The sequence below is a fragment of the Aspergillus heteromorphus genome (genome assembly GCF_003184545.1).
Source record: "Aspergillus heteromorphus CBS 117.55 chromosome Unknown BO70scaffold_10, whole genome shotgun sequence".
Lineage (NCBI taxonomy): Eukaryota > Fungi > Ascomycota > Eurotiomycetes > Eurotiales > Aspergillaceae > Aspergillus > Aspergillus heteromorphus.
The window spans coordinates 274,024-294,775 of record NW_020290415.1 but is presented as its reverse complement, the minus strand read 5'-3'; the positions used below and the strand labels follow the sequence as shown (position 1 = coordinate 294,775).

The window sequence follows — 20,752 nt, the reverse complement described above, 5'->3', positions numbered from 1 at the left end:
CATCGCGCTGACTGCTTATACCCCCACCGAACGAGCTGGAGCCGGCTTATGATGCATGCATTAGTGATTTTGAAAAGCCATTTTGGGTTTGGGATTTGCTCCGGTCTGGATTGTAAAGTGCATTGCATCTCATCTTGATTTGAATGCGTTTGATCTGATTCGATTTCAATTCCCCTCGATGCTATTTGCAGTTGAAAGTCATGATGTGTTTTCCTGTCCCCCTTTCCGTCCGTTGCTTACATTAGAGACGGGATGAGCCAGCTACTATCTATCTATTTCATAATATTATAATCACGATATTCTCGCCGATCCTGCATAAGCAAAATCTAAGAACCAGAAAGCCAGAACCTAACCTACACGCTCCACCCCCTTGTACGACAAGAGTATATCCTGACAAAGACCACGGCATCCGCGCGGCTCAATTCCGCACTTCCGACACGCGGATCGCTCTCTTCCCGATCGGATCAGTCGGTGATTACCATATCCCCATCCACAATTTCCAACCATCCTCTGTCTCCTGACGTGTAGATCAAATCGAATTACTTATACTCCCTCTTACTCTAGTCCTGTCCCTGCATGATCAAATCCTTCTGGCGCCTTCCATCCATCCATCCATTCGTGCATCTTCTCCCCCTCCCCTCCCTCTTTCATAAACTCCAACCCTTCCCGCCGCTCGGATATCCGGACTTATCTACTATACGTATTATATATTTATTCCCGACCAAACAGAAGACTATTTCTCTATTCTATTTATGTCTCAACCTGCACCGGATCACATCAATACCACCACTCCTCCGACCAAGAAATCGTTCTCTTCGCTTGCGCTCATCTCGCTAGTTACGGTATTTGTCGCCATCGCGATTGCGCTTTTCGTAGGTGTTGGGAGTGATAATCAGAATACCGCCAATCTGTTCGGTTTCAGACGTTTGTTCGGTTCGTTGGGAGGGAAGGCATCTGGGTCTACTTCTGCTTCTGCCTCTGCGTCAAGGTCACTTGCTTCTACGGGAATTCCCGATCCGCTGAAGAAATCCGGAACAGCAGGGTTCCAGGACGGGAGTATGGCCAAGACGCCGGTTTATTTTTTGAGTCATGGGGGGGTGAGTTTCCCTTTGTTTTCTTTCCTTTTTATTCTTTTTTTTGGGGGGGGGGAGGTTTGGGGGTTTGGCGAGGGGTGTGCTGAGGGTGGCTAACGGTTCTCATTCTCAGCCGAATATCATGTACGACCATGAACACCCGGCGTATCACAAGCTGGGCGAGATCGGGAGGGAGATCACCACCAAGGTGAAGCCGCGCGCGGTGGTAGTTTTCTCGGCGCATTGGCAGGCGGGCAGGGATACTGTCGAGGTGAACACGGCGGAGATTACGGATTTGATCTATGAGTATGTTTGGTGGTGCCCTGTTTGCGGGTGGTTATAGAGTGGGCGTTTGAGCTGACTGGTCTAGTTTCTACGGGTTCCCCAACCATTACTACGAGGAGAAGTATCCTAATGTTGGGAGTCGCGAGGTGGCGGATAAGGTGCTTGGTGCGTTGAAGGAAGCCGGGATCAAGGCGGAGGGCGTCAAGAGGGGCTTGGATCATGGGGTGTGGGCTAGTTTTAAGTGTGGTAGGTTTTGTTCAGCCGATGGAGTGGTTCGGAAGCGATGCTGATTGCTTGCTAGCGTTTGAACCCGAGAAGAACCCGCTGAATGTTCCGGTGGTGCAGGTGTCTCTGTTCAAGAACGAGGACCCGATCCAGCATTACCGGCTCGGACAGGCGGTGGCGAGGCTCCGCGAGGAGAACATCCTGATCATCGTTTCTGGCATGGCGGTCCATAACTTGCGCGATATGCAGTTTACCTGGGGCGATCCGCGGCCGTTGCCGTACACCGTCAGCTTCGACGAGGCGCTGAAGGACGCCGTGACGACGGCGCCGGCGGAGAGAGAAAAGGCCATGGCGGAGCTGCTCAAGCGCGGGGATGCCCGGCAGGCGCACCCGTTTTTTGACCACCTGCTCCCGATTCACGTCGGCGCCGGGGCTGCGGGCGAGGATGTCGGACGGAGGCTGTGGACCTTGAAAGAGGGGAGCATGAGCTGGGCGCAGTATAGGTTCGGCGAGGTCGCCAATACGAGTTCTTTGTAAATTGAGAAGCGAGCAATAAGATCGGGAATGGATTGTTTTTGGGTTATGACGGCGAACGAGTCTTCAATTCATCTATAGATACAGTGCAACATATACGGACGCGGGGCGAGGTCGCTATTGAGACGCCTTCACCAATTGGGTAATCTTCTCTTCGATCTGCTGGTCCGTCAAGCCTAGATAGTAGAGAGTCCATCGGTCAGCCCGGAGTTCTTGCTTGTTGTCGTCGTTGGGTCAAAAATCTTACCGGCCAGAGCCTCCTGCTTCTCGAGTCCGAAACCTGCGCCGTGTTAGCCATTCCTGCTGATCCGCGTCGTCGCTTGGAGTGGGTGGTGATTGAGTCGTACCGTATCTGGCGTAGACCCTAGGAACAGTACCAGCTGCCTCGCGCATCAGGATCGGGGTGTAAGGGTTGTGCTTCTTCATGGTCGGGTATGCGCGGTTCAGGAACGAGCTGCGGCCGGTCAACAATCTCTCCCTCGCAGGTTTCCGATCACAACTGGATACACTCACCGGGTGGCAGCGCTCTCCTGAGAGGTCTGGCAGAAAAGGAAGCGTAGCTCCTTGAGGCCCTTGGTGAAGGCGTACTTGGACGACATTGTGAGGGGGGGGGGGTTCGTGACACGCGGGAGGACCGGAATTCGCAACAGAAGTCGAACAAGAAAACAAGCGCCGAGGAGACAGGCCGTGGGTATCAATTGGGGGGGTATGGCGAGGCCGGGCGCGACAATGGGAGCTTGAAGGCGAAGAGGGGGAGATGTCGAGACGACTTGGATTCGGGCTGGAGGTTCAGAGCGTGCAGACCAATCGGGGCAAGCGTGATGGTCACCGACCGCCTGCTTACCTCATCCGAGCCAGAGCCGCAACAACCGCGACGGAGAGACTCAGCGGCCGACCTCGGGGCTTCCGAACGCTTCATCCGTTCTGCTTTCCAGTCTTCAACTTCTCCCATCCATCTGAGGTTTCTCCCGCCTTGTCGCCCGTGCCCCGTCCTTGCGAGCGATTTCACCCCCTCCCCCCCCCCCTCTCCACTCCGACCGTCGACTGGACTCGTTTGTCCTGACTCTCCGCTCTCCCCGACTTCCCGCCGTCCTTTTCCTTGATTCCCCCGTCGCGCCCCCATCCGCGTCATCTAATCCACCATGTCGTCGTCCCGTATCGGTCTTCGCTTCTTCCAAAACTCCAGAGCGGCTTTCCGCAATGCTACTGGCCCTTTCCGTCGGCCTGGTGCCCAGGGCTTCCGCTTCCAGAGCTCCGATGCCGCCTCCGCCGAGCAACAGAGCACCTTCCAGCGTCTATGGAACAGCCCGATCGGTGTGAAGACGGTGCATTTCTGGTGAGTCTGCCGGACGGTCTACATGACAGATATCCTTGGATGGACTTGGCTAATGTGGATGATTGATAGGGCCCCCGTTATGAAGGTACGAATTCTCACACCTCCTTGCTGATGCCCGCCCTGTTCAAATTTCCACCCAAACACAAACCAACACTGTTGCCGTCTTGTACGCCCTACTGACCCCAACAGTGGGCTCTGGTCATCGCCGGTATCTCTGACCTTGGTCGCCCCGCCGAGAAGCTCTCCCTCACCCAGAACGGAGCTCTGACCGCCACCGGTATCATCTGGACTCGCTGGTGCATGATCATCACCCCCAAGAACTACCTGTACGTATCCTGGTGCGGACCGGACAACACGGAACGAGACACTGACTAACTCTGCCCAGCCTCGCTGCCGTTAACTTCTTCCTCGGATGTGTCGGTGTCGTCCAGGTCACCCGTATCTTCAACTACCGTCGCAGCCTGAAGGACTCGCCGGTTGAGACTGTGAAGGAGCTGGAGACCGAGGTTGTCGACCAGGCCAAGGCCGTCGCCTCCGAGGCTGAGGCCGCGGTCAAGAAGTCCAACTAGACGGTGTACACGGTGATGTCCGCGGCAATAGATCGTCTTCATACAACCCGAACGCAGTGATAGAGCAGAGTAGGATTGAAATTGGGGTTGGAGGCCGCTCTGTTTGACTTTATTATATATGTACATATTCCACTTAAATCGCATCGACATTTCCCATGGTGCCAAGTAGATGGACTTGCAGGGGCAGTGGCTATAGTTTTGGTTCGTCTCCATCGGAGAAGTGTTGCTAGTGTTGCTACGACCGAGGAGAGGAAGAGTTAATTAATCAATGGACTGCAGCGGGCTCCGGCGGTGCTGCTGGCCTCAGCCACTCACCCACTTCCATGCGGTCAGCCCCCGCCGTGACAACTTGTCCTTCTCCCCTCCCCCTCATCTTCAGGATCAGACAATAGCCGGGCCTTGTCTGCCGTCTACACGCCCATCATGAAGTAATGCTGCAGAAGATAGTTTGGCGTCGATTCTGCTAAACTCCTCCCACCGGCATTTTTCCCCCAATCGGACAATCCTCGCCCGAAGTAAGGCCTCCTATCAGCTCATCCCCCGAAGCATCCCCCTCTTTCTGCAGCAGCTATCTAATGATACCCCAGTACCCCTGTTGATGACGGCCTCAAGCCACAAGCTTAGCTCAGGCCCACTCTCTCCACACGTCCTCCTCTTGGCTGATTCCGCCGTCCGTTTCCCCGGATCATGACGACGCCAGGGGATCCCCGCATGCGTCGTCTTTTTTTTTTTATCTTCTGTCCCTGCAATGCATATAAAGACTGCCGGGGGGGGGGCGATCGTTTCAGCTCTAGACTGCTCACCCCCAGTCTTGCTTTGATCTGTCCTCTCTCTCCCAATCCCGGACAATGAAGTTCACGCACGTCCTCACGCAAGCCCTCGGACTTCTCTCCTTGGGAGGGGCAGTGGAGGGGTTCTCTCGTTCGAGAAACGATGCCTGTGGCCCATTGAAGCCCTATCGCTCGCTGCCCACCAGCAAATCAAGAGACAAAACCTGCCATGTGCGCAGCCATGGAAACGGGACTGACGATTCGTCGTATATCCTGTCTGCGTTGAACCAGTGCAACCATGGTGGAAAGGTCGTCTTCGACGCTGATAAGGAGTATATTATCGGGACGGCGTTGAATCTGACGTTCTTGCAGAACATTGATCTGGGTGCGTGCTTCCTCCCCTCCCCGCCCCCAATTGGGATTGTCTCACATCCCGCAGAAAGTGGCTTTGTATTTCATCACAGACTAGAGGGGCCTGCCTCACAGAGACAGAACTAGTACTGACAATGCATGGCGGGCAGAAATCCTCGGAAAGATCCTCTTCACCAACGACACCGACTACTGGCAGGCGAACGCCTTCAAGCAGGGCTTCCAGAACGCGACGACTTTCTTCCAGCTCGGAGGTGAGGACGTGAACATGTACGGTGGCGGTACCCTGGACGGCAACGGCCAGGTCTGGTATGATCTGTATGCGGAGGACGATCTCATTCTGCGCCCGGTCTTGATCGGCGTGATTGGGTTGAAGGGTGGCACGATCGGGCCGCTGAAGCTGCGCTACTCGCCACAGTATTATCACTTCGTCGCAAACTCGTCGGATGTGCTGTTCGACGGGATTGATATCTCGGGGTATAGCAAGAGTGATAACGAGGCGAAGAATACCGATGGCTGGTTTGTGCTATTCTAGCTATATAGCTACTTGCTCTTGTCGCTGATGATGATGATGATTTGACAGGGATACCTACCGGTCGACGAATATCGTGATCCAGAACTCCGTGATCAACAACGGCGATGGTACGCCCTCCCCGTTCTACCACCGTAAATTCATTCTAACGATAATCCAGACTGCGTCTCCTTCAAGCCCAACAGCACCGAAATCCTCGTCCAAAACCTCCATTGCAACGGCTCCCACGGTATCTCCGTCGGCTCTCTCGGCCAATACGAAGGCGAAGTCGACATCGTCGAGAACGTCTACGTCTACAACATCTCCATGTTCAATGCATCTGTACGTCTGCCAATCTGCTCTATGGCCTCCCCACTACCGCCCACTAACATAACCAGGACATGGCCCGCATCAAGGTCTGGCCCGGCGGCCCCTCCGCCCTCGAACCCGACCTCCAAGGCGGCGGCGGCTCCGGCAGCGTGAAAAACGTCACGTACGATACCGCGTTCATCGACAACGTGGAATGGGCTATCGAGATCACCCAGTGCTACGGGCAGGATAACATTACCCTGTGTAATGAGAATCCGGTTCGTCAATTTCCCTCCTTCCCTCCTTCCTTCCCCCCCTCCTTTGCTTCAATTCTTCAACATTTCAATCCGCCAATGCTTCATGATCAAATAACTAACATAATGAATGAATGAATGAATGAGCAGAGCAACCTCACCATCTCAGACATCTACATCAAGAATTTCCGAGGAACGACCTCCACCACGGAAGATCCGTTCGTCGGGACGATCGTTTGTTCGAGTCCGGATGTAAGTCTCTTCACTCACTCACTCACCCACTCACTCACGATGTGTGTGGACATTGAGATGAGATGCATCGCAGCTAACAATAAAATGATAGACCTGCTCGAATATCAACGTCTCCAACATCAACGTCACCAGCCCGATTGGCACGAACGAGTTCGTTTGCGATAATGTAATTAACTAACCCCCCCGCTTCCCCCTTCCCTTCCCTCCTCCCACACCCCATACACTCTCATTCAAAAGGTCAGGTTAGAATGTTAACTTACTATCTGTACAGGTCGATGAAACTCTTCTCAAGGTTAATTGTACCGCGACAAGTCAGTGATGTGACCTGCGACCTGCGACCAGACCCGGTTATGTGTGGTGGGTATACGCCAGCTGGAACAGGAAAAATGGTAATCGTGGACGAGATAGAACATCGACGAAGTGGAGGTGTGCGCGTGAGGACGGGAAGAGATCTTGTATATATTAGTACGGTATTCATTATCTTCCGGTCGAGGTCTGAAGGGGAATGGAATGAACATACTCATGTTTGTGTGGATGTTTGTCCTGGGGCGGAGATGAGTTGTTGTAGAGGGAGGGAGGGGGGGGGGGGGGTGAGATGTATGATAGGGTAGATTCCAAGTACTAGGTACTACTTACAGTACCTCTGGCTCTGGATTGATGTAGATGCCGCAGAAGAGTGAGTTGGTAAGACCGCGGACCAGTAACATGGTAGGGTAAGTAGTGTAGGTACTAAGATGAATTCAGCACACGAGACTCGTTCCCGACCCATTCTAGTGTTGAACCCGACGATATACACCCGACGATATACATACACATATACACACACATACACGAAACACATGCCCCATGCGTAAATACATCATCTTCCTCATCATATCATAACATACAAATACACATAACCCGGGGAGGGTCTGGTTGTACATTAGTAGACGCCCACGCCCACGCCCACGCCCACGCCCACGCCCACGCGCGGTTGACAGTCCACAGCCACATATGGTACCCAGAGGCCAACATGAATGCCAAAACCATCCAATCCCACGATAGTCAATCACTGTCATCCTCGAGGAGAATTTTCAATTTCTTGACCTTATCCTCGCACTTGACTTCCGTCTGCATGATCACGTCCAGACCGTGCTTCTTGGTGATGAGCAACTGCGACACCAGCCAGAAGTTGTATCCGTTTTTGAAGAAGCCCATGCTCGTCCATTCGCTGCGGGGGATGCTGTTTCGGAGGGTGGTCCAGTGACTGAGCCATCGGGACAGCGCAACTTTGATGGCCTCCATCATCATGTCATTGGGGATGTCGGATTCGGAGTTTTCCGCGGAATTAAAGAACCGTTTGGGGCGGAAGGCTGGGTTGACACTAGTGATTGGGGCGAGGAGGGTCATGTGCGAGTTGATGAAGGTGTAGAGGACTGGACGTGTTGGTTAGTGTGTTATTTGGGCAGGAGGGAGGCAAGGCAGGGCAGGTCGTACGGTGGATGAGGGTGAACATGTCCAGTACGGTTAAGCTGTCCATACTGGAAGATGAAGTTGATTCTGGGGTCAAGGGCCCCTCTTCCTTCTGATCTTCCTTCTGGTCGGTCTCAAACAGCTTTTGGAACGCATCCGATATGGTCATTTGACGCGAGGGCTGGAAATGGAGGTCCGTGTATGGATGCCGCAGACCGAAGATTGACTCGGCGCAGGGAAAGTCAAATTCAGCTTCCATGTGGGAGAGACGACAGGGATAGTTTTGGAAGAACGAGAAGGCGCAGTCCAAGAGGAGAATGATGTTTATCGTACTATGGGGGTCAGCTGGTCACATGAGGCTGGAGGAAGGGTCATACCGAATCCGACATTCAGTCTGGATCCACTGGTACTCGGGGATTTGTCGGGCTTTTTCAGGATCGGAAACATGACGAGACTTGTGAAGGCCCAACCGACGGGCGACCTGTCCAGTTAGCGAGGATTCCCCGTCGTTGGTCGCTGATTTACCTTGATGACTTCGCTAAACCGGTTCTCCATTGCTCGGTTGCGTGACGGACGGCTCCCCGACCAATACTGGACAATCACGATAATAAACCCTGCTTGGAAATTTTGGAAAAGCTCCCATTCATTGCTTATGATGTCAAAATGGCCAAACCCGGAGAACATCGATGCCACCTCGATATCGGCAGAATAGGCCTCGCTGGAAAAGATGAAAAGTTCCACAAAGTCCAGCAGCTGCTTTGCCGCGTGGGTCTCCTGCGGATCGGGGGAGTACATGGCACCCATGAACGCAATCGCGGCAAGCAGGGGCAGAGGCACCGCGTTCAGGTCCATCGAGGCCAGGTGGACCATGGCACAACTTGGCTGCCAGTACCTACAATACATCAACACGAACTTCCGGATCACCTCGGGAGTGAGGAGGAGGTCAAGATGCGCCGTCAATTGCTCTTTTACCTGGGGGCCGAGGGGAATCAAGGAGATGCGTGTCCAAATCGCATCGTATAGAGCGGCCGCAAATGGCTCCGACTCATACGTCTGCCGCTCAGCGAATGGGAACAGTTCAGGAACTGGGGGAACGACCATCGTCATATTGGGTGCTTCCCCATACGAAGAGTCGACTACCCTGATCGTGTCTCGGAAGGGGCCATTGAAGAGGTCGAGGAAATGTTCTTGGAAAAAGCCCCCAGCGGCTGGGTCTGATTCGAGACACGCCGATGCATAATCTACCTGGTCGTCCCCCATTGGGTACTGCAGTATCGAGCGTCCAGCTTCCTCTAGACCCTTTTTGCTCTGATAATTGAAGCTGCGAAAGCGATCCCTGCGCGGGGGCAGCAGAAATTCTTCCGTGAACGTATCTGTACCGCCGTTGAGGAGGAACTTGATCGACCCCCGGTCCGATGACTCGCAGCTCTCGCGCTTCGCCGAGGTCAAACCCGAGTCCAGCTCGAGACTGCTGCTGACACTCGTGTGTTCGTTATTACACGGCATGTTCCTCTTCTGACAAGAACTGCAAGGGGACATTCCGTCGCAGCGTAGTTTCATGGACGTGCACTGATAGAACGGTCAGAAAGTGGGTTCGTGTTCGATGGGCCAGAACACTTGCTGATTGGCAGGCATGTCGCCTCCTTCCTCTTTGCCCCGTTTCAGGGATCTTCTGGTCCCCGCGCTTGGCGCAAGTTGAGTAGTGGTCGCGGAGATTATCACTGGAGGGAGCGAACGATAAGCACCAGGATTGAAGGGCATGGGGCAGGGACCACGCACCAACGTGCGAAAGACTCATTGCAGAAGCTGCAGGTGTATGGCTTGAGACCAGAGTCTGACGGGGAGTTCCCAAATTAGCACGAGCTGCCGGAGGGCCACGCAAGCGGGCGGCCAAGACGCATGGGTAACGTTGAACGTACGGCGGAGGTCGTGACGCTTGAGATGGTCAATGCGGGTGAAACTCCGCTGACAGACATGACAGTTCCAACGCTTGCTCGGGACGGCCGGCTTCATGGTAGTCAGGGACAGTGCGCATCGGGGAGAAGCTGAAGGATGTGTGGTATGGGACCGGGGGAGGGGGGGATTGGGGGAATGGGGGAATGGGGGAATGGGGGGGGAATGGGGGAGATTGGAGGGGCGATCGGATGAGTGGATGCAGGGAAGAATGCGGGGAAGAGATAATCAGGAGGGATGGACGGAAGGGACAGGATGATGGGATGATTCCCAGCCAAATAGGAACGAGAGGAAGAAGCAGAAGGAGCAGAAGAGGAAGATGATCGGGGATGGGTTCATTCGTGTTGACAGCTCCCCTCGGATGTGGAGAAGGCGACCGACCCATACTTACTTAGTACGGAGTACTTTGTAAGGTACTGTCACATCCATGCAGTAGTTACGGTGGCTGCTTACCTAAGTGGTAAATCCCCCTCCCCCCCATGTCCGGCTCGTTCCGTACCGTACAGTTTGCCTGACGTGCAGGTATGCGTGCCTTGCAGCAGCCCCTCATTAGTAAGTACCTTGTGATGAGTCTGGTCCAGAGTGATCCCTGCTGTCAGCCGGGGTAGTTTCCTCATTCAGTTTCGGTTTCCAATACACAGTAAGAATCCGCATGATCGACTGTGATTGTGGCGGAGGCTCATGTTAGCCCGTGTAAGAAAGATACTCTAGTCTACTAGGTAAGGTACAGGTAAGTATGATCTCTGTATCCGGACACGCCGTTATTTACAAGCCACCGCACGCCCCTCACCAGGCCAGCCGTGGGACTGGCAAACTGTCTACAACGCCGTCCTCCCCGGCAAGCACCGCCGGCCGTTAACGTACCGCCATTCTGCAGGCCAGACTGAATTTCAGTTCGGCGTGCCTTGGGATCCTCCACATCTCGGCCTCATTTCGGCGTCCGCCACGGCCGGGGGAAAGTCAATCTGGTCGTCATCCAGGTAGTTGACGTTGATCCTCTGGTTCTTCTCGTTGGTCGTCCAACCATCCCCAAGCCAGCCGTTCGCATTCCCCCCCACATACTCGTACGTGAAGTCCTCCCACCGCGGGTGCGACAACACCTCGAGCGAATGAAGCGACGACCCTGCCACCGGTTAGTATCCGAGCCTCCTCCCTTCCCGTCGAAGGAGAACCGCGACCTACCAGGCCAGACGGCGATCACCCGTCCCTTTTCCTTGCCGCCCTTGTACCAGCTCCGGCATTTCTCCCCGTACACCGTGCGCGAGAAATACTGGTCGCAGTGACGCGTGAACCGTTCGACGGCCTCCTTCCGGACCATCATCGACCGAATGTTGTCCCGCTGCATCTTCTGCACACACTTCGTGAAGTAGTCGATCGCCTTCTCCGCCAGGAGCAACAGGTTGCCCTCCCCGAGGGACGAGTTGGGCCCGAAGCAGATGAAGTAGTTCGGGAACCCATCGACTGCCACCGAAAGGTAGTTCTCGGGCGTCGTCTTCCACCGCTCTGCTAAGGACAGTCCGTTGCGTCCGACCATGGGGAATCGCGGGGCGAAGGTGGTGTCAAACCCGGTGGCACAGACCAAAACATCCGTGGGGTGATGCGTGCCGTCAGCCGTGATGATGCCGTCCGCGTCGATGCGAACGATCTCGCTCGTGATGACGTCGACCTTCTCGTCTGTGAGAGCTTCGAGATACCCCGGCCCGGGTGTGAGACGGCGACAGATGGGCGGGAACGACGGAATAAGGTCGTCGATGAGTTCTGGCTTCTTCGACAGCCGTCGCTTCATGTTCTGCAAGAAGAACTCTTTGGCGCCCAGCTGCTCGGGGGTGCCGAGCAACGTTCCACCGTGAATCGACTGCAGTGCAAGCTCGACGCCTGCTTGTGTGAGCGGAAGGATTGCGACAGAAATATGGGACACACCTTTTCGGAATTCTTGATAGGTACTGTGGTCGTTCTTGAACGTCTCCAACTCCTCCGGGGTAAATGAGACTGCCGTGCTGTCAGCTGCATGATTGAGTGCCGGAGGCGTGCTTACAGTTGTCCAGTTCAGCTCCCCGTTTCGCAGCCTCCTCCGAAGCAAAGCCCGGGGCAATCCAGGTTCGACTCCGGACATAGTGGTCGATGTGTGGCACCTTGGGTAGCATCCCTGGCAGAATCTGGATCCCGCTCGATCCGTTGCCGATCACCGCAACTCGCTTGCCCTGTGGAAATTAGCCGCGTTCATCGCGTCATTGAAGAACGTACGCTGTAGTCGAACTTCTCGTCCCACCTGGCGCTGTGCATCAGCTTTCCCTTGAAGTCGTGAAGACCCTTAATGTCAGGCCATTGCCAGGCATTCAAGAAGCCCGTTGCGGAGATCAATACATCGCAATGGTCTTGGTACACGGCATCGCTGTCAAGGTCTTTGATCTGTGGCGACATCAGCCTCCTATTTTTCATCTCGTGAACGCTCCTACCTGCAGCTTCCACTGGCTGTCATTCTCATGCCACAGCGCTTCGCTGACCTGCCGCTTGAACTTGATATACTTCTCGCAGCCGTACTTGTCCACCACCCGCCGCCAGTAATGATGGATTTCCGACGCTGAAGCATAGAACGTGGACCACTGCTTGTTCGGCTCGAATGTGGCCTGGTACGTGTGGGCCGGAATGTCTAATAGACTTGTCAGACAAGGCACGGCGGCAGCCGGAGGGACACCTGCCACATGCGCAGCCCGGGTACTTATTTTCCAGCCATGTGCCGCCGATGTCCTCATTCTTCTCGTACACACACAGGTCCAGATTGGGGACCCGCTGTCTGAAGCGGATGGACGAGATGATGCCAGAAATGCCTGACCCGATGATGATTATCCTTAGCGGCCGGGCTTCATCGACGGCGCGTTCCGCCAAAATCCAGGGATCGACCGGTGGCTGGGGGGGCGCGGCCCCAATGAATTGCGCAAAGCGATGCATGCTGAGTCTTGGAGGGAGCGGTGGGTAAAACCTGGGTCGGGGACCAGTGCGGGAAGTCAGCACGTTATATGCACGGCGCTGATACCGCACCGTCTCCTCCCCGTACATATCATGCCGGGAGGGTCAGCTGTTGAGGTACAAAATATGCGCCAACTTCGCCAGACGCTATTCGGCTCCCCTAGAGCCGTTGTAGTGGATTTGGGGGTCCGCGCGTCCACGCTCGGCGAGCGGGCTAGAATTCAATTTAGCATGGTTACCTTGTCGAGCATAAAACCCGCCATTTGCCAATGGAACTTCAATGCCAACATGAACGTGTTGGTGGCTTTCGTACCCAACTCAAACAATCCTGTCATCGGTCTCGACGCATTGAGGCAAACAAATAAATGGGACGGTGGACGACCGGGGTCAGGAAACGAGTGGATAGAGGCTCTCGTGCAAGGAGCTATCGCACGCCACTGATAACAAATTCCTCCAATTGAAGGGCTGGGTCGGTCTCAGATCCTGCCGGCCTATTATCCGTACCGGAGGCTTACCGGTGGGGCGATGTAGTAATAGTTGCGCTGATATAGATGGTAGGGACAAGGATGTTGCAGATGTCAGGACAGTTGGAGTCGAGGGTTATATATACATTCCACAGCCCGGTTGGACATGTATCTTGGCAGCTGACAGCTCCGAGGTTCGACCCGGGGCTAGAAAAGGGGGGGCGTTCCACGGAGAAAGGAAGGATGCTGGAAGAAGACGAAACTCAATCGATCAGGAACCGGTAACAGATTGTCATTATCAATATGCTTTTTCGTGATCCCCGTTCCGGGATTACGCGACCAGGCGTCACCCTGCTAACCATCCAGCTAACTGCAAGGTACTGATCACCATTCGATGGCCAATCCTGCAGGTGGTGCACCGGATCTCCGATGTAGTAGATAAGTTGGTAATACCATCAATACCAAGACTACCATCGATAAAGACCAACAGTATGTGGGTGTGGGTATGCCTGTTCCCTGTCTATGACTCCATTGAACCATTACTGCCAACTTACTTTATATGACTTATGCCCTGCCAAGAGTCATAGTAAGCACCTTGTGCTCCCCTTAAGCCACCACTAATCCTACTGTAGCCCAGCCACCTCCCCCGACAGACTAAGTACACACCAGCCAGTCAAAGTGGAGAATATCAAAGTCTCAATCAGACTCGGAACTCAACCAAAAAAAAACCCGCCCTGTCGGTCGATCAGTCGAGGCCATGACTGTCCGAGGAGACGCTCAATTGTTCTGCTCGGATATGTGAAGCCCCAGATGCTCATTGGGCCCGGGGGAGTTGGTTTGGGGAGGGAGTGGCGGGTGTGAGGTCATGGGGCTGCCGTTCCGGGGAACCTCCCCACCTTCTTTCGTTTTCAAGATGGGGGGATTCCAGGTTTTTTTTTAAGTCTGGAGATGAGGATGGGTCAGGTGTCCAGGGGGACTGACTTACCCAGGAATTTGGGAGAGGGTGGGGACTGGTGAAGCTAATCGCGACAGGCCGGCCAAGGAATGAATGTCTCCATGATGGACTCCTGCAACCTGGCGTGGAAGCTGGCGTACGCCATCCATGGCCTCACCCCCGACTCCACAACCCCCTGCAAGCCCGATGTCGTGCTGGACACCTACCACACAGAGCGCCACACCATCGCGCAGCAGCTGATTGAATTCGACCGCGCCTTCTCCTCCATGTTCTCGGGCCGGATAGGCTCCGCAGAGGATGGCGTTGGGCTGACCCACGAGCAATTCCTGGAGGTGTTTAGCACGGGCAATGGGTTCACGAGTGGGTGTCGGATCGAGTATCCCGACAATCTGACGGTGCAGAAGACGCTGAACGGCGTGAAGAACCCGGTAGAGGGGACTGACTTCCTGACTGGTGTTCTCCGTCCGGGGCGACGGCTACTGGACGTCCAGTATAAACGACACGCCGATGGCAACCGACGCAACTTGCACGATGGTAAGTATGTTCGATACCTGACCAACAGACACAGGCTAACTGGAGCAGACTTCTTGTCCGCAGGCCGGTTCCGCATCCTCTGTCTCACGTCGTCCGATCTCCTCGACCCCAAGGGGGTATCTGCGCGGACCCTGCGCACGCTAGGATCGTTTATACTCCTCCGGTTCCCTGCGGTGATCGAGCAGGTGGTGATCCACCCGCGCCTAGCGAGGAGCTTCACCTGGCGCGACACGCCGGCAGAGCTGAAGAAGCACTCGGAGATGCGGTTCTACAGCGGCTACGAAGTGGATGACGTGTATGGAATCTACGGTGTGGACGTCGCGCAGGGAGCGTTGGCGGTGGTGCGGCCAGACGGATATGTGGGCACGGTGGCCGCGCTGGACGAGGTGACCCGAGTCGAGGCCTACCTGGAGGGGTGTTTACGAACCGTCCAGACCGTATCTTGATGCAGTCGATAGATCTTGCACGGCTATAGATTTGTACGACAACCCATGGTCAGCTGGCATTGGCTGGTCTCCGTCGTATCTGACGGTGTAGCTTCGATTGGACCCGTCAGATTCTCAACCAGTCCGGGGGGGGGGGGATATACCTCGATAGGCTGTTAGATCCTGAAGATAGAGAGAGCTAGTATGCTCAGCATGACCCTGCAGATGTATTCCTTATCTAGGTCTAATCTGGTCGATATCCGTGCGTCCGGAAAAGAATCCACGAGTCGCGGCGGGTGATGCCGATCAGGCACGGGTGCATTACTGCTGCATAACTGTGGCGACTGGCCCAGACAATGTCCCGGGGTCCCTTATGCAGCCCGGCTCCCGCCCACCCCCTGATTGGCCGATAAGCCCTGCACGTGACCGCGTGCCGACAGCCGAGTCCGTCTTCTTCTCCTCCTCCGTACGCCGTTAGCATCGCTTTGCATCCTTCTGCTCTCAACGATTCCCACATCCTGCCAATCACGCCCTCCCCAATGCGCCTCGCTGGTCCCCTTGCCCCTTCCGGCCGTCACCCTCGGGCCAGGCCGCCTCCCAGGCGAAACCTCGATGCTCGTGGATCCATCAGCAGGCCAATGACCGTCTCGCCTGCTGCAAATTCTGGGCCGCCCCACTGTCGGTGTTAACGGGGATTGCGCCGTTGGGTCCATGGCTGTCACTCACCATAATATAACCCCCGCGGGCCCCTGCTGGACCCAAGGTCGGTGGGTGCGTTTTGTGTTTATCTGCCTTTCGCCTGCTGCCTCCGTCTCTGGTTATGGCGCATACCCATCCCGAGTCGAGATCTAGGTCCACGTCGCTGTCTAGCTCGGACGACTCCTCGTCGGGCCGTCTGGAACCCTCTCGGTCCAGACAGAGTGCCGTGCCCGTCTCTCGTGTGCACTCCGGCAGACATCTCGACGATCAGTCGGTGTATCATAGTGATGGGGAGGATGATTCCGAGGAGTCTGACGAAAAGGGCGAGCCGGTGCTGGATGTCCTCAATGGCGTCGTGACCGAGCGAGACCGCGATCTGGAGGCCGGCGCTGCGTCGGGGCTGGAAAAGTCGCGGACTGCCCGGTCGGATAGGTCGCGGGCGGATCCTAAGTTGGTATGTTGGTTCTTTGAACAGGGAGGGTACTTTGTGCGACAAGGCTGACCGGTTAGGTGACATGGAATGGTCCCGATGATCCCGAAAACCCTAAGAACTGGTCGATGAAGAAGAAGTGGGCGGCCGTGGTGACGGTCTCCAGCTTTACCTTCATCTCGCCGGTGTCGTCGTCGATGGTTGCGCCGGCCTTGAGTGCCATCTCCGCTGACTTCCACATCACCGACGAGGTCATCTCGCAGTTGACGCTGTCTGTCTTCGTCTTGGCGTATGCGGTGGGCCCGCTGATCCTGGGCCCGCTGTCGGAGATCTACGGCCGGGTGATCGTGCTGCAGCTCGCTAACCTGATCTATCTGGTGTTTAATATTGGATGTGGTGTCTCGCAGACCAAGGTGCAGATGATTGTCTGTCGGTTCTTCTCGGGGCTCGGTGGGAGTGCCCCCTTGGCGGTATGTTCCTATCCCCCACTGCCATCGGTTTTCTCATCTAACGTCTCAGATCGGCGGCGGTGTCCTCTCGGACTGCTTCAAGCCGGAGCAGCGCGGTAAAAGCGTCGCCATCTACAGTCTCGCGCCTCTACTCGGTCCAGCAGTCGGACCCATCGCGGGCGGGTTCATCGCCGAAAACACAACCTGGCGCTGGGTCTTCTACGCGACGTCCATCGCGGACGGCCTCATCCAACTCGCCGGCCTCTTCTTCCTGCGCGAAACCTACGCCCCCGTCATCCTCAAGAAACGCGCCAGACGCCTCCGGGCCGAGACCCAGGATCCGGCATACCAGACCGAATTCGAGCGCCAGAACAAAACGTTCGGCGAGGTCATGCGGGGGGCACTGATCCGCCCCTTCCGCCTCCTCGCCACACAGCCCATCGTGCAGTGCCTAGCCGCCTACATGGCCTTCATCTACGGCACGATGTACCTCGTCCTATCGACGTTCCCCGCCCTCTGGACCAGCCCAGACTACTACAACGAATCCACCGGCATCGGCGGCCTGAACTACATCTCCCTCGGGCTGGGCTTCTGGCTGGGCTCACAGATCTGCGCCCCGCTCAACGACCGCATCTACCGCCGCCTGAAGGCGCAGAACAACGGCGTCGGCCGACCCGAGTTCCGTGTCCCGCTGCTCTTTATCGGCGCCGGCCTCATCCCCGCCGGCCTGATCATCTACGGCTGGACCGCCCAGACCCGCTGCCACTGGATCGCGCCCAACATCGGCGCCTGCATCTTCGCCACCGGCACCATCGTCATGTTCCAGTGTCTGCAGACGTATATCGTCGACTCGTATACACGGTTCGCGGCGAGTGCGTTGGCCGCAGTTGCTTGTATGCGCTCGCTCGCAGGGTTCGGGTTCCCGCTCTTCGCCCCGTATATGTACGCGGCGTTGCATTACGGGTGGGGGAATAGCCTGCTTGCGTTCATTGCGATCGGGTTTGGGATTCCTGCCCCGATACTTCTGTGGAGGTGGGGCGAGAGGTTGAGGAAGATGAGCACGTATGCGGCGGGTTGATGATTTGTCTGGGGGTGTAGATGCGAATGTTTATATTTGTATAATCTAATGGCTAGGCTAGGCGGTGAATAGAGAAGCGTTGTCTTTTAGAAGTAGCAGTTGAGACCATTCGTCTCCCCTCAGGATAGACAGATTCTGTCATGACACTTGGAGTTGTAGCTTTTATATATTCACACAGCCAATCTGCAAGATATTATATTATATATTATTATACACCCCCCGGACTTGACCCCAAGTCAGCAGCCGGAACTTTGAAGTAGAACCCACCATGAACCATGTCCCCGATGTCTCACCTCCCATGTCTATGAACACCAGCCACTGTTTATTTAGCACAGTTTTCGTCTTCTGTCCCAGGAACATCCACCACACCTTGGCAGCGTGTCGAGGCGTCCCCCCCCCCAACGGCCCACACCAGCTCGGGCCTGGCCGGCTATTCATGAGATTCGATTACCGGGTCCGATCTGCTGCAGCTAAGGATTCTGGATGAAAACCTAAAAGGACATGCCCCTTGTTTAGACTGAGACTGTGCGGATCGGAAAGAGATACTGTGCTGTGATGTTATCAATCGACGTCCAGTAAACAATCAGTTCCCCCAAATCCAGGGTGTGCGTACTGCAACGCTCCAGGCCCGCGGGCTGGAGACACAGGCCGTCGATGACCTGCGTCGCAAGCGGGGGGCTCCTGCAGACTCGTAAGACCTTCGCCTCCTCCCCCCCCCCCCACACCACATTGGCAAGTCGAAAAAAAAAATGGTAATAGGCGGACTGGTTTCACTTGATCTTTCCCTCACCTTTTCCCAGTTTTACTCTGTTCGGGAATCCCTTGATTCTTGTCATTCACTACTCTTTGGGATTGCGATCTGTATGAACCCTACATGTTTTGCAACATTTCCAAAAACATGTGTTGAAAGAGGTTGTGGCGTAAGAGTAGGAATAGAAATAGGCTGGAGCGATCAGTGGGCATTGGCATTTCAACATGCGGCAGAAAGAAATACTTATAGTAGATTGAGACTCGCATGCAGGCGCAGGGCAACCAACTAGCAAGTGGAGACACCATTGGAGAGTGTCGGACAGCGACGGTGACGTTGGGGATACCCTATATCTTCGGGTAGGGTAGCAGGTAGCTACTATACCACCCCGCGCCTGGCCGTCCAGGTGTTGGATCGTGACCATACTATATATATAGTTCTTTTAATTCTCTTATGCTCAATTAGGCTTGTCAAAATACCGAGCCCGAGCGGCTGGGGGAGGATCAGCGAGCCCAGGGCTTATTAAGAGTTAAGACCAGTAACCAGTTCCTGCCCGCCTGCAAGTTCTGTGACTAAAATATAACTTACAGTCCCATAATAAAATAATATCTTTTTTATAATAATAAATAAAAAAACATACAGAAAAAGATAATTATAAAAAATTAGATTATCTTAAAAATACTTGCAGAAAGAGTAGCAGACTATTCATAGAAATTAATTATATTTATATTATAAAAATAATAATTACTTATCGCGATAATAAGAGCAGGAGAGACCAGTATAATAATAATAATAATAGTAATAATAATAATAATAACAGCAACAGTGGCAGTGAGTCGTGACAGCGGCGGCAGCGGCAGTGACAGCGCGAGCAGGTAATATCTGTTCTTAATTAGTCGCGAAGCTCAGCAAGAGATTCTTAAATATTACTTACCGCAGAGACCCGGGGAATCAAAGTAAGAGAAGAAAAAGAGAAGAAGAAAGACAGATCAGCCGCGAAGGCGGTGATTTTCTTAAGAAAAAGAAGAGAGACAGCGGGGCGGTGCAAGGGAGTAAAACAGCGCGATACTAAAGCAGTCAGCCGCGAAGATCTAAACCAGACTGGATATCTTAAAATCGCGAAGAGATCAAGTCAGATCTGATAATTCAAGACCGCAAGAAGCCCAAAAGCCTTAAGACCCAGAATATCTTGCGAAGACTCTTAAGTAAAGCACTTACTGATGATAGTGGGGGGGGGGGAGGAGCGAGCCGCAAAAGAGTTTCTATTTTTTATTATCTAATATATAGTTATATATATTTAATCTGCTTGCTTTTGCTAGCTGTATTAGAGCTTTTGACATAATATTTGTTTAGATAAGAGACTGAGAACAGAGTATGTTTTTTTCTTGAATCTGTTTCTTAATGTAGATAAACAGTTCTTTCCAGTTATTCTTTGTTAGAGTTGTACTCATTCGGGTCTCACGATTTAGTCGCCTGATACCGGATGTCTTTTTTATAATTAAATAGTGGTAAAAAAGTATGAACAGCCAGGCCCAAGGCCGGCAGCAACGACCAAAAAAAAAAAAGAGAAAACAACCGTGGACACCCAGTCAACCCCCGAGGGGGCGACATCAACCAGAACGAGACTGCTGATTGTGGCCGGAGGCATAGACTTAAGAAGAATATCCTTTTCAGTGAGCCTGATCAGTCACAGGAGAAAGAGAGTGCAGACCAGTATTACTTCAGCTGTATCAAGAGTATAAGGCCAATCACCGCGACCGTGATGTGAGAATGCGCCGATCCGACGCGGTAGATGCAACAACGTCGCAGAGAATTCAAAAATCTGCTTAATGACGCGATTGAAGTGCTTCGTGATAGCGAGAAGAAGGGATCGTTGAGATATCGCTAAATAACTCTAAAACAACGAGCCCCGGAGCGGCCAACCGCCAACATATATTGGGCTTGATAAGCCGTTCACAATCGGCAGTGCTCTGATGGAACTGTGTCTGATGCGTATTGCCTCGATAATCTGCGGCTTTCAAGGTAGAAAAGGAAAATGTATATATTCTCCAATTGCGTGGACAGAAACTCGCGGCTCCGTAGATCATCAAACGCCAGCGATCTATCACTGA

At 54.2% G+C, this 20,752-nt stretch overlaps 8 protein-coding genes across 8 annotated transcripts; 5 read left to right on the top strand and 3 right to left on the bottom strand.

The window, feature by feature from the left end:
• Window positions 1-1,058: 1,058 nt before the first annotated feature.
• Window positions 1,059-2,120, top strand: BO70DRAFT_290525 (DODA-type extradiol aromatic ring-opening family dioxygenase; the record flags this gene model as incomplete). Its single annotated transcript, XM_025539355.1, has 4 exons — window positions 1,059-1,097; window positions 1,207-1,409; window positions 1,444-1,604; window positions 1,660-2,120. The coding sequence occupies 4 exons, from the start codon at window positions 1,059-1,061 to the stop codon at window positions 2,118-2,120; spliced, it is 864 nt and encodes a 287-aa protein (XP_025399866.1).
• A 47-nt stretch (window positions 2,121-2,167) lies between these two features.
• Window positions 2,168-2,716, bottom strand: BO70DRAFT_428724 (L51/S25/CI-B8 domain-containing protein; the record flags this gene model as incomplete). Its single annotated transcript, XM_025548008.1, has 4 exons — window positions 2,168-2,293; window positions 2,365-2,397; window positions 2,465-2,571; window positions 2,631-2,716. The coding sequence occupies 4 exons, from the start codon at window positions 2,714-2,716 to the stop codon at window positions 2,235-2,237; spliced, it is 285 nt and encodes a 94-aa protein (XP_025399865.1). The 3' UTR covers window positions 2,168-2,234.
• A 388-nt stretch (window positions 2,717-3,104) lies between these two features.
• On the top strand, window positions 3,105-4,177 carry BO70DRAFT_361539 (mitochondrial pyruvate carrier family protein). Its single transcript, XM_025543068.1, has 4 exons — window positions 3,105-3,453; window positions 3,523-3,538; window positions 3,643-3,779; window positions 3,839-4,177. The coding sequence occupies exons 1-4, from the start codon at window positions 3,260-3,262 to the stop codon at window positions 4,020-4,022; spliced, it is 531 nt and encodes a 176-aa protein (XP_025399864.1). The 5' UTR covers window positions 3,105-3,259; the 3' UTR covers window positions 4,023-4,177.
• A 659-nt stretch (window positions 4,178-4,836) lies between these two features.
• On the top strand, window positions 4,837-7,014 carry BO70DRAFT_361537 (putative extracellular exo-polygalacturonase). The gene is made up of 8 exons (XM_025543067.1): window positions 4,837-5,177; window positions 5,314-5,680; window positions 5,745-5,803; window positions 5,854-6,014; window positions 6,071-6,259; window positions 6,386-6,487; window positions 6,579-6,653; window positions 6,759-7,014. Exons 1-8 carry the CDS (start codon window positions 4,871-4,873, stop codon window positions 6,804-6,806), a joined length of 1,308 nt encoding a protein of 435 aa, XP_025399863.1. The 5' UTR covers window positions 4,837-4,870; the 3' UTR covers window positions 6,807-7,014.
• Window positions 7,015-7,233: 219 nt separating this feature from the next.
• BO70DRAFT_361536 (fungal specific transcription factor domain-containing protein) lies at window positions 7,234-9,692 on the bottom strand. The gene is made up of 5 exons (XM_025543066.1): window positions 9,561-9,692; window positions 8,465-9,508; window positions 8,317-8,420; window positions 7,964-8,271; window positions 7,234-7,902 (listed from the first exon to the last, which is right to left on the bottom strand). The coding sequence occupies exons 2-5, from the start codon at window positions 9,443-9,445 to the stop codon at window positions 7,532-7,534; spliced, it is 1,764 nt and encodes a 587-aa protein (XP_025399862.1). The 5' UTR covers window positions 9,446-9,508; window positions 9,561-9,692; the 3' UTR covers window positions 7,234-7,531.
• A 1,090-nt stretch (window positions 9,693-10,782) lies between these two features.
• On the bottom strand, window positions 10,783-12,841 carry BO70DRAFT_370672 (flavin-containing monooxygenase; the record flags this gene model as incomplete). Its single annotated transcript, XM_025544756.1, has 7 exons — window positions 10,783-11,015; window positions 11,075-11,767; window positions 11,813-11,881; window positions 11,928-12,093; window positions 12,137-12,301; window positions 12,349-12,542; window positions 12,592-12,841. 7 exons carry the CDS (start codon window positions 12,839-12,841, stop codon window positions 10,783-10,785), a joined length of 1,770 nt encoding a protein of 589 aa, XP_025399861.1.
• A 1,410-nt stretch (window positions 12,842-14,251) lies between these two features.
• Window positions 14,252-15,432, top strand: BO70DRAFT_379240 (putative phenol monooxygenase). The gene is made up of 2 exons (XM_025545321.1): window positions 14,252-14,812; window positions 14,861-15,432. Exons 1-2 carry the CDS (start codon window positions 14,368-14,370, stop codon window positions 15,256-15,258), a joined length of 843 nt encoding a protein of 280 aa, XP_025399860.1. The 5' UTR covers window positions 14,252-14,367; the 3' UTR covers window positions 15,259-15,432.
• A 307-nt stretch (window positions 15,433-15,739) lies between these two features.
• Window positions 15,740-17,989, top strand: BO70DRAFT_361532 (MFS transporter). The gene is made up of 3 exons (XM_025543065.1): window positions 15,740-16,390; window positions 16,447-16,836; window positions 16,886-17,989. The coding sequence occupies exons 1-3, from the start codon at window positions 16,058-16,060 to the stop codon at window positions 17,891-17,893; spliced, it is 1,731 nt and encodes a 576-aa protein (XP_025399859.1). The 5' UTR covers window positions 15,740-16,057; the 3' UTR covers window positions 17,894-17,989.
• Window positions 17,990-20,752: the final 2,763 nt, after the last annotated feature.

Excerpts from the sequence above, each read along its gene's own strand:
- BO70DRAFT_361532 (XM_025543065.1), top strand. The coding sequence starts at position 16,058 with ATGGCGCATACCCATCCCGAGTCGAGATCTAGGTCCACGTCGCTGTCT. Across the intron at positions 16,391-16,446 it reads CGCGGGCGGATCCTAAGTTG|GTGACATGGAATGGTCCCGA; the intron begins GTATGTTGGTTC and ends CTGACCGGTTAG. Across the intron at positions 16,837-16,885 it reads GTGGGAGTGCCCCCTTGGCG|ATCGGCGGCGGTGTCCTCTC; the intron begins GTATGTTCCTAT and ends CTAACGTCTCAG.
- BO70DRAFT_361539 (XM_025543068.1), top strand. The coding sequence starts at position 3,260 with ATGTCGTCGTCCCGTATCGGTCTTCGCTTCTTCCAAAACTCCAGAGCG. Across the intron at positions 3,780-3,838 it reads ATCACCCCCAAGAACTACCT|CCTCGCTGCCGTTAACTTCT; the intron begins GTACGTATCCTG and ends AACTCTGCCCAG.
- BO70DRAFT_361537 (XM_025543067.1), top strand. The coding sequence starts at position 4,871 with ATGAAGTTCACGCACGTCCTCACGCAAGCCCTCGGACTTCTCTCCTTG. Across the intron at positions 5,681-5,744 it reads GCGAAGAATACCGATGGCTG|GGATACCTACCGGTCGACGA; the intron begins GTTTGTGCTATT and ends ATGATTTGACAG. Across the intron at positions 6,654-6,758 it reads ACGAGTTCGTTTGCGATAAT|GTCGATGAAACTCTTCTCAA; the intron begins GTAATTAACTAA and ends CTATCTGTACAG.
- BO70DRAFT_361536 (XM_025543066.1), bottom strand. The coding sequence starts at position 9,445 with ATGCCGTGTAATAACGAACACACGAGTGTCAGCAGCAGTCTCGAGCTG. Across the intron at positions 8,272-8,316 it reads CAGACTGAATGTCGGATTCG|TACGATAAACATCATTCTCC; the intron begins GTATGACCCTTC and ends TGACCCCCATAG. Across the intron at positions 7,903-7,963 it reads CATGTTCACCCTCATCCACC|TCCTCTACACCTTCATCAAC; the intron begins GTACGACCTGCC and ends CAACACGTCCAG.
- BO70DRAFT_379240 (XM_025545321.1), top strand. The coding sequence starts at position 14,368 with ATGAATGTCTCCATGATGGACTCCTGCAACCTGGCGTGGAAGCTGGCG. Across the intron at positions 14,813-14,860 it reads CCGACGCAACTTGCACGATG|ACTTCTTGTCCGCAGGCCGG; the intron begins GTAAGTATGTTC and ends TAACTGGAGCAG.